The sequence below is a fragment of the Brassica napus genome, chromosome C7 (genome assembly GCF_020379485.1).
Source record: "Brassica napus cultivar Da-Ae chromosome C7, Da-Ae, whole genome shotgun sequence".
Taxonomy (NCBI): domain Eukaryota; kingdom Viridiplantae; phylum Streptophyta; class Magnoliopsida; order Brassicales; family Brassicaceae; genus Brassica; species Brassica napus.
Genome location: NC_063450.1, coordinates 1,158,861 through 1,177,173, shown reverse-complemented (window position 1 = coordinate 1,177,173; position 18,313 = coordinate 1,158,861). Strand labels below are relative to the sequence as shown.

The following is an 18,313-nucleotide window of genomic DNA, read 5'->3' as shown; positions in this document are numbered from 1 at the left end:
TTTGGTCAATGGTCATATTGAATTTGTTGGAACTTTGAGTAGAAAATGTTTTGTATTTGTACAACGCATTGTGAAATCGCTTTTAAACGTTTTTTTTTTTTAAAACAGTGTCGTTATTCCGCAACTTACCAATCAAAACCATAATCCACCAATGGATGATCCTATCTTTATGTACATAAGTAGACACATCTGCTGGAATTAATGATAATTTATATAAAATAATGTGAAGCCTACTACCATTGTATGAAAAATGTAAGCCACTAAGTTTTCATACGTTTAGTTTTAAACTAGCAGATGATTTGTCTGGGAATCTAACCAGTATAGAAGATCCAAAAATAATAATGTTTATATGAAAGTGTATAAAATTATGGTTCCAGCACGTTCAAATTCTATATTATACCTGTCTAGAAAATTTATATATATAAAGAAGTGTTTCCTTCAGTCCAGAACGCGCCACCTCGGTCAGAAAGTCATGCTCTGAAAAAGTGATACGTGTTTCAGGAAGACAAAACACATTCTCTCCCCTTCATTCGACGGCGTTGACGCCTGAGATTCTTCAGATTATCTGAAACGGTCCGATTTAAGGCTTTCGTGTTAAATCTCATTGATTCAGTCGCTCACGATGAGTTCTGCGAGACGGTGTGTGTTAGGTATAAATATGTGAACATAAGGGCGATCAAGCTTCCATGCGTTCATGATATTTTGAGATGCAATCAACTCAAGCTTTAAACCAGGTCTTCGTGGCTTCATCAAAACATGAGTAACTCTTTCATCCTCATCTCTCATCTGCAATTTTTTTATTGATTTGATATACAATGACAATTTTCTTGCTGCAGATCTAAGAAGGCTCCGTACAATGATTTTGAGGGTCCCGGTTTCAATCCCTAATACCGTTTAAGAATCAGTTGACTGGAAGCGGCAGTACCTAAAGTCTGGGTAGATCGAGTTTCAAGGTTTTGCTTTCATACTACTCTGACTACTTTATGAAATCTGATGAAGTTCTTCAAAAGGAAACTAACGTTAATTCTTTGAACAAATTGTTTTTTGAGGTTTTGTTTTAAGCCTTCTTCTCTGACCATTTTATGAAAATCCGATGTTATCACTTACAAGGTTTTGAGAAATTAACAGAGTCTTGGTAAGGAATTGAATTAAAAGAGGGTGAACAACTTCAAACATGCAAGGCAGAACAAACCACTTTGGCCTCGAAATTACCTTCTTCCCAACTTATTATCCACTGCAAAAAAACCACTGGAAATGTAAAGCGTCAATTATAGAGAAAGTTAGCCTTATTTTCAATTTAATTGCTTATAGATTGAGAACTAACCTGTAGGAAATGTCGGTGATGGATTGTTTATAGATTCTATATCAGATTGATTAATGGGCTAACAGGGTTTAATGATGGCAAGAATTTTCATATAATATTGTAGGAAATGTTTTCTCACAGATTAATTGTTTTCTGGTCTGGTCAGGTCAACAAGATTTGGTTTCCTAAAGTTTCTGGTGTTGTTTCTGTCATCCTGATGTGATAACTTCTAATTGTTCTGGTAAGTGGCTGCTGGTAATCCGAGGAGACCAATAAACCTATGTTTATTCTTGATATAGTGATTGTTTTGCCTGATGTTGCCACTTACAATACGATCATATGTGATTATTAACACGATATTAATCGATGGTACTTGCAAACAGAGCAGTGTTGGCAAGGGGATAAAGCTTTAAGATTAAATGAGTGCATTGTTAAGGTATCAAGATTTTTTTTTAAAGTTAACTTTCCAGAACGTTTACAATTTTCAGGTTTATTATTGTTGTTTTTTTTATTGTAGGCTCCCTTATCTCAGTAAATTCATCGCTCAAAAGATTGCGTTGCAGGTTAGATCATTCCGAGAATTTCAAGAGCTTCACTTGGAAGAACGTCTTCAACTCCTCCGGGGGTTGCTGGTTTGTCGGAGAGCAATGTTGTAGACATCGAGAAGGTGTATAGAAATGATACCTTCTTTGAAAGTAGGAGTCACGTGCAAAACAGAAGGTGATAGTTCAAGCTTGGATCACTCTAAAACTTTTCAATTGACTCTTAGGCGCTATTCCTCCCTCTCCTTACCACAAAGAGAAAGGCTTATGGGCTCTTCTTGCGGATTCAAACAATGTATGGCTCTTTCAAAAGGTTAGTTTCATGGATGGAGCTGAAGCTATACTCTTCTTCAACTGATGTTTGTTAGACATTGAAAAGTTTAGGAGCAAGCGTCGAGGCAAAGAACAATGAAGTTAGAGAAGGTTAAAAGCCGATCAAGATTGGAAATGGGGAAACGCTAAAAACTTGCAGAAAATACTAATAATTTGACTTGCTTATGAGTTTGGCGTAAGAGATGCTTGGATCAGTTGTGATCAAAAGACATTACTTGAGGTTTTGAAAAGAACCAGTGATTTGGAGGGTGAGGTTACAGAAGAAGGCATGGAGGAGGAAGAAGAAAATGAGAATGAAGAGAATTATGAAAGCAAATATAGCGAGGAAGAGGAAGATAAGAAGAAAGGATCAAAGAGAGTAAAAAAGATGGGATCAGATGAAGATTGAAAAACAAAAAGGCGTCAAACCTGCACTGTGTAGGTTTTTGCCTCCAAAATTTACAGTGATACTCAATGACTTTAGCATGTTATTTGTTCTTCCGCTGATTTCGTAGACGTTTTGGATTTTGATGGTTTTGGACTTTTGTTAACTCTTTAATTTATGTCTTGATCCGACTCTTCTAAGCTTTACTGTAAAATAAGTTAATGCTTCCTGTTTCGGTTATTTACCTGGCTTTGGATGTGTTTTAAAGGTTTTACTGGGTACAAAGGCTGTTATGAGAACTTATGGTTTTGTCGCTGTTTATCAAATACACCAGATCTAGAAATAATATAATTTGGTAAGGTGAACATAACCCTTATACAAGCAACTATACAATAGAGAAAAAAATATAACAAAAATGAAACAGATCCACATTTGCGCGGTTGAAATATAAACACCTACTTTCACATATTATTGAACATCAAAAACGAAAAACATGTTGGTGACGAGTCACGAGCAAAAAAAAAAAATTGATAACAAACATAAATCCCAATATATTTAAAGATTTAATAACCCACGTTAGTTAACCATCTAATCTAATACTCTTTCCATTTCAAAAATATATATGGTTTAGAACTTTTACCACTATTAAGAAAACATACGAAATTTTGATTATCAATAGATTAATTTCTAAACTAACTATTCTTCGTAATTTTTAACCAATAAAATTTTAATAAAAAACATTTATATTTTTTGAATTTACAATTAACCATTAAGTAATGAATTGAAAATGTAAAAAAATATATTTTTAAAACCATTTTTTTCTCTATAATGTGGATTTTCGATACAAAAGGAAGTATAATATATGTTAACTAAATATCATAATATTTGTACTATTAAGTTAAATTAAAAACAATTTGTAGAAATTAAATAATTTTCATATTTTGTAAGTAATTTTATAATATAATCAAATATTAATTATAAACTGAGGGCGCCACGTCAGCAAGAGCATGCGAATGTAAATTGTGAATGATGTAGTTGTGATGATATAATTGTATTATTATTATTTTTTAAACAAAAACTTAGGTCAGAAATGGAATCTTCATAGTAAAGTAGCCAAATGTGCATGCTAAATATTTAAAGAGGTAATTGTAGAAGTTTTATGTTATAAAATATACAGAGATGATAGTATATAAAAGTTCACAAAGAACTTAATAATTTATTTTGGCGCTGAACACGTAGAAGTTCTAAGACGGACCACTGTCCAGGATTCTCTTTAAACATACGATTAAATTTTAACTAATGCGTTTTTCTTTACTTTTTTTAATTGTAACATAGAGAATTTAAAATATCCTAAAACCGTTCAATTCATTTCAGATCGATGACTGTAAAAGTCAGTGTATGAGAGATTAAATAAGAAAATTTTTACTTATTCTATACAAGAATTAATATTAGGAAAACAAACAAACAAATTTGACATTGAAACAAAACCGCTATAAGGACTAATACATCTTCACATATGCAAACAACAATTGTGGTAAAGATAACAATATCTATGCCATAATTTTGCTATGAACATGAGAATATGAAGAATCCATGAAATTTATATATTGTCATGAACGGCAAACCGACATGTCTCGAGCAGACAAATGTTGGAGATAGATTAAATGTTCCTTACGTGGCGTCTCTATATTGAAAAGAAATGTTATAGAACTAATATGATCTTTATAATTTTGAGTGTCAATGTTTTCTTATTTTGATTAACTTTGCTTTATTACCCTTTTTCGATTCAATATAACATTCTACTTTTAATAAAAAAAATGCAACTTCAAATAATCACCACTTCCACTCATTTAGCATGTCGAAAGATTATGATTTCAACATAAAGAGTAATTATTCTTATAACATGCACAAAATAGTTATCCACAACCCAATCATTCCAAACCCGAAATATTACAAACCACAATGCACCGAATATGAGATCAAAGTTTTGTAAAAGAAAACAACATAAAAACCATTTGAAGCCCTCACAACATATCAATGCCACAACTCTTAAACAACTATTGTAAACAAGCAAAATATATCTTATCATATTTAATCCCTCCTCACGTAAAAATTTCTAACAGACAAAAATCATTATCATATCTATCACTTACAAATGCAAACCTAAAACATAAACCATAAAATCATACAAAAATAATAATCTAGATCGCAAGTAAAGTATATTCCGTCCGTAGGACGGGACGAAACTAGTTAAAAAATATTGTTATTTGTTTTATCTAAAATTATGCTTCCAGCACGTCATCGCCACGTAGATAAGTCGAAGGCTCCTGTCTTGACACGTGTCTCACCTCCTCGAAACGCAACACTTCGTTAACTCTCGGAAATTCGGTTAGTTGGGCTTTGATAGAAACAATTGCTTTGGACTTAAAAGGATAAGTCAAGTGGACTTGTAATACAATTATCGGGTCCCATTATAATTGTCTTCACCTTCACAATTTTGACGAAGAAAAGCAGTCATGGGTTTCCGCCATTGTTGAGCTCATGTTTGTCAAACGGAATATGGAGCTCCAGCTGGGTTAAGAGGGAAAATCATTTCCGGCGAATCTCTGGTGGAAGGCTCCGTTGTGTCGATTCAGGTGCATAACTTCTCACCTACTTTAAAAAATCGACACCTTTACGAATCTTCTCTGCATTCAATCATTCACAATAATGTTCCAATTAACTCCATCTCCTCCACTCCTTCCACGATTTCTCATTCATTGCATTCCTCCTATCTCACAGTCGGTGAATCTGTAGCTATAAATATATGAGTCTTTTTCCCAAAAATTCATCATCTCATTTCTCACAAACATATTAACACAAAAACCTTACACCAGAGTATAACGACGTACTCCTCTCTCCTCCTTGATGACATGATGGTCGGGCTCTACTGTAACACAACTTTCGAACTACCTCTGAAATACGTCTGCTGAGATTTTTGGATGGCGCTAGAGAGAGAGAGGCCGCAAGCTTATGGGTGTCTGACATGCTGCTCCTCCCACAAATTAATTCCAGCTAACAGAAAATCAAACATTTGAGATTTTTTTAATAGTTCAGTATTACCGTGATAGATATGATCTCAGCGCCAAATACTTCCAAAAGTCTTCCCAGGTACAGCAAAGGAGTTTCCTGCAAAACAAAGATGATGCACGGTTAATTAAACATTTACAAACGGGTAGTTGAAGTTATGCGGAAGTTGAGAAAAGCAACTTAAACGCGCCTCACGCGCCTAAAATCTCTCCCAAAAAAGGCGAAACTGAGGAGCCACTCGTTCTCTCTGCACCGTCGCCTTTCACGGCGCCGGTCACCACCATCTCCATCCATGACGAGGAAGAAGAAACTTAAACCAACCTCTCAAAGCTGTAGCCCCACTGGCTCAGCAAACTCCTCCTCCTCTCTTCGATCCTCCGCACAAACGGCGCCTGTGTCACAGGATACAGCCGCCATTGAAGCTCCCTCCTCGGAGGCGGCAATTCAGTCAGGAGACTCCCCTCTAGTGGTTACGGGTCCTCTCGACAAAAAAGCATCGGATTTCTCCGGATCTAAATCCCCTCTGTTGGGCACAGATCTCGAAGAAAAAGCAACCACAAATGTTCAGATCTTGGATTTGGACAACAATGTCCCACAGGATGAAGCTCAACCTCAGGTGACCCCTTCACTCCCAACGGACGACGAAACCCTAACTGCTACTGTTCAGGAAGACACAGTTCTCCTAAATCAACCAGTACCAGTTGTAAATTCTCCACAAGCTGAAGTTAAGATTCAAGCAGGTCTGTGGAGAGACAAAGTTAAACCGAGGTCTGGCAGTCTGGATCCCGAAGGAACTCCGTTTACACTAGCTTCAGGAGAAGCTTGTGTTCGTATCCCTAACGCAGTCATTGAAAAAAACAAAAAATCATGGGACAGCTTTATTATCGGGCAGTTTTATGAGGAAGCTCCAGCTAGGGGAGCAGTCCATGCTATTGTCAACGGCATGTGGAGCAAGCAGAGGCGAGATATTGCGGTTTCGAAGATGGAGGGCAATGCCTTTCTTTTCCGAGTTCCCTGTCCCAATGCCCGCAAACGCATACTGGGACAATGCCTTTGGCAAGTAGATGGCCAAACTATGTTTGTCGCCAAGTGGTCTCCAGGGTTTACACCTGAGAAACCATCTCTTGCAACGGTACCAGTTTGGTTAGACTTTACTGGAGTCCCTTTGCAATTCTTCAACCGGGACGCGCTCAAGGAGATTGCAGGCCTAGTGGGTCACCCGCTTTATGTTCATCCAGCAACAGAAAATCTCACAAACATTGAAGTAGCGAAGGTTTATACAGTGATTGACCCTAGGAAGCCTCTTCCCGAAGCGGTAAATGCGCAATTGAATCCGGCGCAATCACGCGTATCCTTGTATCCAGCCCATGGCTCCCCTCTCTTTGCAGTCACTGTAGGAAGGTTGGCCACACTATCTCCAAGTGTCCCTCTGCTCCTCCCAAGTGCAAGTGCTGCAACTCTGTAAAGCATGCGTTAGAAGCCTGCCCGAGATATGAATCCGAGAAACGAAAAGGGAAAGCTCCCATCCCAAGTCAGTTTCCAATCACTACTGGGCCATCTCATGTTCATCGGCAAATCCACGATGCAGATAACAGGAAAACTGGTGTGAAACCTGCTGTGAAAACCGCTGTGAAAACCCCTGCGAAAGCTCTGAAAAAGACAACTGCTCTGTGGATTAGATCAGATACTTCACAACATAGGGAAACGGCTGACCCGCCCTTGGTTTCTGACCCTCAACCAGCCCAGAAAGAGAAGCGTGCACCACCTCTCTCTCGATCCCAGACCCCTACTTATGATAAGGAAAGGTTCTGTGTTGATCTTCGAGCAAGCTTGTTTGAAGGAACTTCGAAAGACTCGGGCTCCAAATCTAGTGATCCTACTTCATCTGGTTCGGAAACCGCTTCTGAGGGGTTCTCTAATGATGACGATAACCCGGATGAGGACAACGACCGCTATATTACGGTGATTTCCAATAGGAAAAAAAAATTGCTCAAGGCTGCTGATAGGGCTAGAGGCCCTTTAAACCTCTAAAATTATCTCCCTTATGGATATATTTTGTTGGAACATTAGAGGTTTCAATGATAAAATAAAACGTCGCGGATTTAGAAAGTGGATGCGGGAAAATAACCCCATTTTTGGTGGTCTAGTAGAGACCCATGTCAGCAGTGCGAAGGCTCCTTCTATTATTAGCAGAGTCCTCTTAGGTTGGCATTATGAATGCAACTATGAATTCTCGGATTTAGGTAAAGTTTGGGTCCTTTGGCACCCTTCGGTTAGTGTCTCTGTCCTGCATAAGTCGCTGCAATCTATCTCATGCAGAGTCAGACTCCCTTTTGTTACTTCGGAAATAATGGTGACCTTTGTCTACGGCTCTAACTGTCGGAAACAGAGAAGGGAGCTATGGTCTGAGTTAGTCTTTCTGTCAAATCGCTCATCTGCCGCTAGTCTCCCATGGCTAATTCTTGGCGACTTTAATCAAGTTCGATACCCCTCTGAACACTCCACTTCTTCTGCGTTTGCTTCATCAAGGGGAATGCGTGATTTCAACAATTGTCTCGCTTCAACATTCCTCTCTGATCTCCCCTTCTGCGGTAACTCCTATACTTGGACAAACAATCAAGGGGCTGATATTATCTCCAAAAAGCTTGACAGGATCCTTGCAAATGATGAATGGCTTATCAATTTCCCTAACTCTCTCGGTATTTTTGGAGACTCTGGCATATCTTATCATACTCCTTGCTGTGTGGTTCTTGACTCCATGAAACCGAAGCAGAAAAAGCCCTTCAAATTCTACACTATGCTAAATGAAAACAAGGATTTTGTCTTGCTGATCAGAGAATGTTGGCTATCCCTTCAATTCGCTGGTTCATCAATGTTCAAAGTCTCTAAGAAGCTGAAGGAATTGAAGAGTATTATCCGGTCTTTCAGCAGAGAAAATTACTCAGGTATCGAGAAAAGAGTGCAAGAGTCTTTCGAAGATCTCCTCAGCTGTCAACGTGTTCTGTTTAACTCCCCTACTTCTCAGGCTGTAACTGCTGAGAGGTTAGCCCACGACAAATGGTCTCTTCTTGCTAAGGCAGAGGAGTCATTCCTCTATCAAAGATCTCGTGTAACCTGGCTAGACAAGGGAGATATGGGCTCTGGATTCTTTCATAGGTCAATTCGCTCTCGGCAATTTCAGAACCAAATTATTATCCTCGTTGATGAAAATGATGAGATCTTAGAGACAAGAGAAGCGATAAGGGATCATGCAGTAGCCTTTTTTGAGAATCTTCTTGGTGGAAGGAGTTACCAAACCTCAGCCTCTATTGATGATATCTCGAATCTTATCACCTACCAATGTCCGCCAACCAGTTTTGATTTGTTAGATGCTCCCTTCTCAAGAGAAGAGATCCAACAGACTTTCTTCTCCCTCCCAAGAAACAAGTCTCCTGGACCGGACGGGTATCCAGCAGAATTTTTTACAGCGAATTGGAATGTGGTTGGTTCGGATATGATTGATGCAATTGTTGAATTCTTTACCACAGGTAAGCTGCTCCAACAGTGGAATGCTACTATCCTTACCCTTATTCCAAAGAAGCAAAACGCCCTTAAAATCGCTGAGTTCCGGCCTATCTCGTGTTGCAACACAGTTTATAAAGTCATCGCCAAACTTCTGGCAAATCGCTTGAAGCAAATTCTACCCGAGGTAATCTCCAACACTCAATCTGCTTTCATTCCGGGTAGATTGCTTGTGGAGAATGTGTTGATGGCAACAGAACTTGTGCAAGGATATAACTGGAAGAACATATCAAAGCGATCAATGCTAAAAGTCGACCTAAAGAAGGCTTTTGACTCGTTGAACTGGAGCTTTATCATCTCTATTCTAAAGGCATTGCGCCTACCAGCAAGCTTCATTAACCTCATCTCTCAGTGCATTACTACAACCCGGTTTTCTGTGGCAGTGAATGGCGAGTTGGAAGGATATTTCAGAGGCACTAAGGGGCTAAGACAGGGAGATCCCCTATCGCCGTACTTGTTTGTGCTTGCTATGGAAGTTCTAGCCCAGATGTTGAATCAGAACTTCAGAACAGGATCGATAGGGTACCACCCAGAGGCTTCAAACCCTGCTGTGACTCATTTGGCGTTCGCGGATGATATAATGATATTTTTCGATGGACAGTTGAACTCGCTTCAGTGTATCTCATCTACTTTGGAGGCTTTCTCGGAGTGGTCTGGCCTCACGATGAACAGGAGCAAAACTGAGCTCTATGTTGCAGGTATGAGCCAGACAGAAACTGATGATCTCTCGGGTCTTGGGTTCTCTCTTGGCTCTCTACCTGTACGCTATTTAGGGCTACCTCTTATGCACCGCAAACTCCGTATATGCGACTACAGGCCACTTCTTGATCAGCTAAAGGCGAGATTCTCCTCATGGACAACCCGTGCATTATCCTATGCTGGTCGCAGAGAACTCCTGTCGTCAGTCATCCATGGAACAATAAACTTTTGGTTCTCCACTTTTTTGCTGCCCAAAGGTTGTGTCAAAGAAATTGAATCTCTTTGCTGCAGATTTCTATGGAATGGTAACATCACAGTAAGGGCGGCAGCCAAAGTTTCTTGGAAAGCTGTCTGTCTTCCTAAATCTGAAGGCGGTTTGGGCCTTCGTGATCTATCTACGTGGAACAAAACTCTCTAAGGCTGGTTTGGCTGTTATTCTCTAGCGTTGAATCGCTCTGGGCGCAATGGACCAAAGAACACAGGCTGAGAGGTAGTAGTTTATGGAGTATTGATGAACCTATGCAATGCTCATGGATTTGGAAAACTATTCTGAAGCTGCGACCTTTAGCGGAGCAATTTATCAAGTGTATTATGGGGAATGGCCAAAAGGCAAGTTTCTGGTATGATGATTGGTGTTCCTTGGGGCCGCTTATTAAGGTAATTGGACGGTCTGGACCTCGCCAACTAGGAGTCATCCCATTGGCAACAGTGGCATCTGCCTCCTCTTCGTTGGGATGGAATATCCGTCCTGCTCGCTCTCCTCGAGCAGAACAGATCCATATTGCTCTCTGCTCTGTTCCCTTGCCTCATCTCTCTCCTGCTGTTGATTATTATGTTTGGCAGGTTGATGACCAGGTCTCTGAAGCTTTCTCTACGCGCTTAACATGGGACTCTCTTCGTCATCATGGGACCACACATGGGTGGGAAGATGTAGTATGGTTTCGTGGTCACACTCCGAGTCATGCCTTCATAATGTGGATTGCTCAGCTGGACCGCCTACCTACAAGAACTCGAATAGCCTCTTGGGCCCATCAGATTGATACTTCCTGTTGTCTCTGCAGTAACTACCCAGAAACACGTGATCATATCTTTTTGCACTGTGACTTCAGTGAGCAGCTATGGACTCTGGTGTTGAAACGCTTGGGATACAGACTGGTCCTCTTCCACACTTGGACTGCGCTCCTTGCTTGGTCAGACCTTAAAGACAGTATCTGCCCCACGACTCTCCGTTTGCTGGTGATTCAAGCCACGGTATACAACATATGGTTCGAGAGGAACGCACGACTCCACTCATCTCCAGCATCGACTCCTCAAGTAACATTCAGGAAGATTGACAGACTCATCAGACAAACTATCATCGCTAGGAAGTCTCGGAAGAAATTTCGAAAATTGCTCGGCTGCTGGCTTAAGCACTCTTGCTAAGTCCCGTTAGTTAGGAACCTGTTTCTAACTAGATAAGCTTTTCATTGTTTTTATCTTTTTTTGGCAATGATTGGCTGAACTGCTTCAACCTTGTACATGTACAATCTGCTTCATTTATATGATATTCACGTACTTATCAAAAAAAAAAAAAGTTATGCGGAAGTCAAATAAAGAAACTGGAAAACAACAAACAGTCACTTTTGCAAATGATATGCAAATACGACCAATGATATTGGGAATTGCAGCAATCATCAGAGACTGTCCAAGAAACACACAATAAAGAGTTTTAGGTAAAGCAAAAGAAAAAAAAGATTTCATTAGTTGCTGCTAGAACAAAACAGAGTAATTTAATAATAAAGAAACAAGCTATACCACTGGCAATTGTATCAAGACCCCCATATTGGATAGAGAACCGAACACAGGGTACTATTTATAGCTAAGAGATCAAAGTTAAACGGAGATGCTTTTGTGATTGCAGCTTGGTGTTTGGGATATTAAACACACTGAACCCAAAAGATACAAAAGAAGCTATGGTCAGTCACACCTTTCTACAAATTAAATGATAGAAAAGGTTGAAATTTTTCATTGACTTACGGTGAATCTGACATAAATAAAAACATGTAAGAACAGAGATTGAGCTGTCTCTGATAACTTGAGACAAATCCATCATGCTCGATTGTCTGGAACCCATTCGGTACCAACATCCCGTGTGTATGAAAGGTCGTCACAGATCATTCTTGGCCCCTTTTGTATCACTCATCATTTGATCCTTATCTCTACACTAAATCTAATCTATAAATATCTCCTCTTATATATCAAAGCTTCAAGCTTTTCACATACTGATGAAGTAAAATGATAACTCCTTTTGACTTTCTTCTCGGTTTAGAGGATCTAGAAACTGGTTTTTTTTTATGAAGAAGCTTGAATGAGAACGGCTTAAGAGAGGCTGTCTTATATAAAAAGTATTGAGAAAGTTAAGGCATTTGGGTGTATATGGCTGCAGTGTAGTGGTCAGTGGCTGGAGAGCTGGAGAGGCGGAGAGGAGATACTTCTTCAAATAGTTTTTTTTATGATGACAATTGTTAGGGTCATGGCATTAACCAAATTTAGCCAAAATAAAACTTCTTTTTAGATAATGGATAATTTAGTATGTATATTTATTTTTCTAATACTGAAAATATGAAATATGTTACTAAAAAGAGTTATGCAAATTTTGAGAAAACATATGGGTAACTAATAAATATTATTTTATCATATGTTGGAGGATTCATTTTCTACTCATTTTTCAAAGACCAGCTATATTTTTTGGATATTTATCATGTTTCGATAGTGATTCAACACCATTAATTACCTGGTTTTAATTTGTGAAGTGATATATAATTAAAAGAAAATAGTAAATTTGTAGTAAAATAGTGAAATTGTAATTAAAAATAAACTAAAATTTCACCAAAATTAAATTAAATTTATATTATTTCGTTTATTTGCTTACCCGCCCGTAGACCCTACTTGTTCATAAATCACTATATATTACATTTTTATATACAATTTTGACGTTTAAAAACACTGCTCCATAATTTTTATATACAATTTTGACGTTTAAAAACACTGCTCCGTAATAGCTCCATAATATTTAAATCAGTCTGGCTTCCACGTTCAACCTTTATTTCCAACATAGAAATAGTATGTTTAACAACTTCAGTGCATATTCCATTCATTTATCTTTCTCCAAAATCTTATCATTTAGACTATACAGCCATAGCACAAAACATAGATGGTGGTGACTGATCTTCAACCATTATCTTAACATATACACACCTATCTACACCACCACACAATCAAAAGATTTTTAACTTTTTCATGAATCAAGGTTTTTAAAGATTCTACTAAGCTCTCTTTGTTTTTCAGCATCAATGACTGTTTGTTTACAGCTCTATAAAGCATGTAAATTTTGAAATGAAGAGGGCGAGAACAAAAATACAAGTCCCGGCATTTTGTTTCAGGTCTATTTTTTACCATTCTTCAAGCCAGTTTTGAGCATCTTGATCATCTGTTGTGTCCACTGATTGTAAAGTTTCTAGAGGAAGAGCGTTATCATTCTCTAGATGGTGATGAATGCGCGAGACTATCTCTTGAGGAACTTGAACTCCGCGGCTACTAATCGCTCCCCAGTTGAGTCCATTGAACCAGGGATGTTTCTTGATTGATTCAGGACCTCCTTGGCTACCGAACCGCAGGTTTTCATCAACTTCAAGCAACTACACAAGATGTTTAAGACGCAGGTAAAAACAGTGAAACAAGAGAGATAAGACTGGCGTAACTTTCAATGGGAGATGAGACAGACCTTTGTGATGAGATCTTGAGGTTCTGAACTTAGAGCTCGAGGGAAAGTTAGTTGGCCTTTAGCAATTTTCTGAAACGTGTCTAGCTCGTTTTGTCTCCATGACCCAAATGGCATTTCCCCTTCTAGCATATAGTAGATCAAAACTCCAAGTGCCCACCTTCTCGAATCAATGTTAAGTGTTACACACACAAACAAAACAAAAAACAGAAGAGAGAACAAGAATGCATGAAAGGGAGAATCAATACCAGTCAGCTGCAAAACCATGGCCTTTGCCTTGAACAATTTCAGGTGCTAAATAATCTGCATTTCCACATATTGTAAATGTTCTTTCCTCAGACAGTTTCTTGGCGAATCTGAAGTCTACAATCTACAATAACAAGATCATAATTAGCATCAGGTTAACAATGTGTACAATGAAACTGAGAGAGCAAAGTAATAGAGCCATGTAACCAAAAAAAAAAAAAAACACAGACCTGAAGGTATCCAGATTGATCCAACATCAGCAAATCAGGAGATGAACCTCTAAAGAGAATGCCGTTCTACAGATTCCACAAGTACACAAAAGTTTCAGACCGCAAAATCTTATAAATGAAAGAGAGATGTTAAAGGACAGGTTTTAACCTTGTGTATATCTTCCAAGGCAGACACACATGAGGCGGTAATGAAACGGGCAGATGACTCGTCAATAGGAGAGTGAAGCAATGAAGATAGAGGACAAGCAAGAGTAGTGTTCAGTAAGATGGCTGCGTATGTTTGATCAGAACAAGTGCACAAGACCTCAGGAACAAAAGCTGAGGGCTTTATTGCGTTCTTCATCAGATTCCGCTCTTTCAAGACTTGTGCCTCTTTGCCTAGCTTCTTCACCTTGTGCTTTGAAAACCTTTTCAAGCTGAGCAAATTTTCTTTGTCTTTTAAATGCACCAGCCCAACCTCGCTGCAGTCTGTTGAACTCAAGCATGTTGTCCATTCCTGGATAAAAATCGAAATTACATAGAAGTGAGGAGAACTGTTTTGCCATTGGTGAAGAGTAAGATCGCTTACCAAGTCTGCAAGAGTGGCTTTAGCAAGAGTTGTGGTATCAGTAACTTTTGCTGATTCTTTTGATATATCGAACGAAGATTGTCTCGACCTAAACAGAAAAACGATTATATACACATACTTAAACAACAAGGGTCATGAAGAAAGTTGTAGTTTTCATACTTGTGAGTGTCATCTGCAAGATTGGTCAAAGGGCCGACCGCTGACTCAAATTTTTCTTTTGTTAAAACCACACAGACCACTTCCCCAACTGCAACTGCACTTAAGGAATCTTTGAGTTCGCCAAGAAGAGCCCATTCACCAAAGTAACTTCCTTCTTCCTTTTCTATGGAAACTTCTGTTTCGGTATCATGTTCTTTAGTGATCTCAGATGCAAGGCTTGAAACATTTTGACTCTCCAATAACTCTGCACCAAAAGTAATTCTCACGAGTCCCTTCTGGATGACATGCAGTCCCTGAAGTTTTTCATCCTATAACATTCACAAAAACGGTATGAGAAACGTTTCGTTGGAGTAGATGAAGTTCCTTACCTTAACAAAAAAAGGCAAAACTAACTTCACCTTTTTAACTATAGTTTGTCCATCTGAAAAGGAAGCTACGGACAGAAACTCTGCAACATGGCTTAGTTGCAAAATCGTAAGACGGGAGAGAAGATCAACAGAACGTAGAAGCTTCAAGGATGGTAAGTTTGTAAACTCAGACATCAGAATTCCTCGAAAGTCTTCTCTTTTTAAGGCCCACAGTGTTCCATGATCCACTGAACGCACAGAAGCCTGAAGCGGCTTGTTGTGCCTGACGCCACAAGAAACTACATTAGACAGAGAATACTTCTTCTCTTAAACTAATAACATAAAGTGAAGAAGAGCACCCACATCAAGGCGAGTTCACCGAATGATGATTGTTTATCAGCTGTATACCGCTGCAAGATCCTAGGCACCTCACCATTCTTTTCATCCTAATATTAAACAAAGTGTTAATAATGCTCAAAGCTTCTCACAGCTCAAAAAAACTTACTATCCAACAAACCTGAGTTGCCAAGACCTCAAATTCTCCACTACCTACAACGTAGAAGCAGTCTCCTTCACCACCCTGCAAAAGAATAAACCAGAGAGATTATGATCTCAGATGTTAAATGATGAATGTATGTTGCAGAATCTGCGATCAAGGAGGAATATGCTTCGACCTGTTTCACAACTACATCCCCTGGATTAAGTTCAAGCCTTTGCATGCAGTCCAGCAAAACCTGGCACTGAGAATCAGTGAGTTTCCTGAAGAGGAAATGGTCACGCAATACCCGCTCAATGTGTGCCTGCAGTGAGAAAAATCAGTTTTTAGCCTCAGATGTCAAAAATGACTTTAAGACATGGACTCTTACTTCTTCTTCCCAGGTTTTCCTATGGGCTGGAGATGGAGGAACCCAAGCATTTCCATTCTCTAGTGAACTCTCAATAGCGCGTATTCTAGCCCGAGATAGATCATGCCTCACACGTTGGTTTTTAGAGTTCCATCCAAAGGTGGAAGGAGATTCAGAACCTGTCAGTTCCACAACTTGTGGAATAGGAGGCTGTAACAGAGTCCCTGTACTCGTCAACTGCCGAGGAGCATCCTAAGAAAATATTCAAATTCTCAGCATCCAACAAAGACAATAAAATATGGTAAATATATAGTCTACAAGAAGAAGCTTTTCTTACATCATTTAGGCCATTAATATGCACAACAATGATGGTTATATCATCTGTACGAGTTTCATACTGTAGCCATAGCCTATATGATTCAGCAACAATTGCAGCACAAGCATCTCGAGGATCCTTATGTTTTGCAACCTGAGAAACAAAAACGAATTCAACTTGTGTGAGCCTACTACAACAGTTTGGCTAGAGATGAGCAAGAAGAACGTGAAGGGAAGAGAATACCTTACCATGTCAACAACAGTTTGGCTAGAAATGAACTCGAAAACACCATCACTAGCCACCACAAAGAAAGGATTATCCGGGGTGAGCTCAACAACAGCAATCTCAGGGTTAGCAACAACCCCAATCGTCTCCGCAATAGAATCCCCAATACTCCTCGTAAACGCAGTTCCTGGATACATCCCATTGGGAACCCAAAGCCTGGGAGGGTCTCCATCATCGTCCTCCTCAGTACCCCAACACTGAACCTCAGGATTCTTCAAACCTTCAATCTGATCAAGAGTAAGAACTCTAGCTCCACAAAGCTTCACCCTTTCAAGCTCATCATCTCTAAAAGGAGTCTGGTCAATAGACAAATCAACAGCGACAAGATCACCGTCCCTCTTCTCAGCTAAAACCGCCCTGGAGTCACCAGCATTCGCCACGTAGATCGTCGTCCCTCTAACCATAACCGTAATAGCCGTTGTCCCACTCATACTATCATCCACGAAATCAGCATGTAACTGAGAGTTCGTGCTCAAGAAGGCCGCGTTACAAGCCTCAGCAGCGTCTACACGAAACCGCCCGTGCCTTAGAAGATTCTCACAGAGTCTCCTCTTCACGAACTGCGAGCACTGAGCGCCGAACTCGCCGTGACCATCGAACACGCCGAAGAAGTGATCGTCCGAGTTGCTCCCAAAGGGGGTGTGGATAGCGAAACTGTCTTGATTCGCCTTGTCAAGAGCATCAGGGTAATACCCTCGCTGAGAGAGAAACGAGTATCTCAATTCGTAGCTGCAAGACGGAACCTTTACGATTCTAGACCCGTCAGGTGGTAGAAACTGAGCGGAAACCCTAGAAAGGCGCGTGATTCCCCATTCCTGGTCTCTGTTTAGGCTAAGCTCGTGAATCTCGTCGTCATCCCCCGCATCTGAAGAGGGATTGAACACCGGATTCTCCGCAGCCGCCGCCGAAGTAGCTTTAGGCGGAGGCTGCCTGATGCTGTCTTCTTTGGTGGCGCAAATCTGACCAATGCAAGTTTTGGAGTAGACGCAACCCATCACTCTGAGGGCGAAACCACCACACTCATCAATCCAAAGATGAATCCAACTGGAGGAGGTAGTCAAAACAGTTTCTTCCGACTCTTCGTCCCTTTTCCACGCAAAAAGAAACTAATTAAACTTTTCTCGGGAAAGTTTCGAAAAAGGAAAAAAAAAAAAAAATGGCTGAAAAATCTAAGGAAGATACTGGAGGAAATTCATTTTCAACCAATGAGAATGAATCTGGAAGATTAGAGATTCCGTGGAGTAAACTGAATCACACAAAACTTTTTTCTAACAGAAAATTGACGGCAAAAGAAAAATCATAAGGAAAAATTTTTGAAAGTGAAGGAATTGGGAAACACACAAGTTCTCTCGATCTACTTCGAGTAAGAAACTAAGAGAGAACCGTTGCAGCAGCGAGATCGAAGGATTTTTTTTTTTTTTTTGGGGTCTAAACAAATGAATTTATTATTTCTTTTATTTTAGTTTGTGTTACGACCAATCGAATAGGTGAATAGCATTTGGATAGAGGGAATCGTTAGCTAACGCTTTTGGATTTGGACTCGTGACAATTATGTTTTTTTGTCTTCTTAACTTTTATTGTAATTGAACGAAAATGTATTACAACAGTTTTCTTTTTTAATGAAAGTTTTACAACAGTTCCAAATAAAAGAAAATGGAATAGAAATCTCAGCTGGAACAGAAATAA

At 39.5% G+C, this 18,313-nt stretch overlaps 1 protein-coding gene and 1 non-coding gene across 6 annotated transcripts; one reads left to right on the top strand and one right to left on the bottom strand.

Annotated features, from left to right (window-relative positions):
• Positions 1–11: 11 nt before the first annotated feature.
• On the top strand, positions 12–12,404 carry LOC106357961. Of its 4 annotated transcripts, none has more exons than XR_007326671.1 (6): positions 12–760; positions 837–953; positions 1,470–1,544; positions 1,692–1,739; positions 1,867–5,178; positions 12,297–12,404. It is a non-coding gene; the product is annotated as an uncharacterized LOC106357961 (transcript). The 4 variants fall into 4 exon arrangements; XR_007326670.1 differs by having other exon boundaries at positions 1,821–5,178; XR_007326668.1 differs by having other exon boundaries at positions 1,687–1,739.
• Positions 12,405–13,134: 730 nt separating this feature from the next.
• LOC106357960 (protein phosphatase 2C and cyclic nucleotide-binding/kinase domain-containing protein) lies at positions 13,135–18,107 on the bottom strand. 2 transcript variants are annotated; one of them, XM_022713040.2, is made up of 15 exons: positions 17,969–18,100; positions 16,591–17,713; positions 16,364–16,495; positions 16,048–16,278; positions 15,856–15,981; positions 15,699–15,761; positions 15,545–15,627; positions 15,233–15,464; positions 14,835–15,142; positions 14,676–14,763; positions 14,256–14,603; positions 14,108–14,173; positions 13,880–14,001; positions 13,635–13,791; positions 13,135–13,548 (listed from the first exon to the last, which is right to left on the bottom strand). In XM_022713040.2, exons 2-15 carry the CDS (start codon positions 17,620–17,622, stop codon positions 13,303–13,305), a joined length of 3,234 nt encoding a protein of 1,077 aa, XP_022568761.2. In that variant the 5' UTR covers positions 17,623–17,713; positions 17,969–18,100; the 3' UTR covers positions 13,135–13,302. The 2 variants fall into 2 exon arrangements, with proteins under 2 accessions (XP_022568761.2, XP_022568762.2); XM_022713041.2 differs by having other exon boundaries at positions 16,591–18,107.
• Positions 18,108–18,313: the final 206 nt, after the last annotated feature.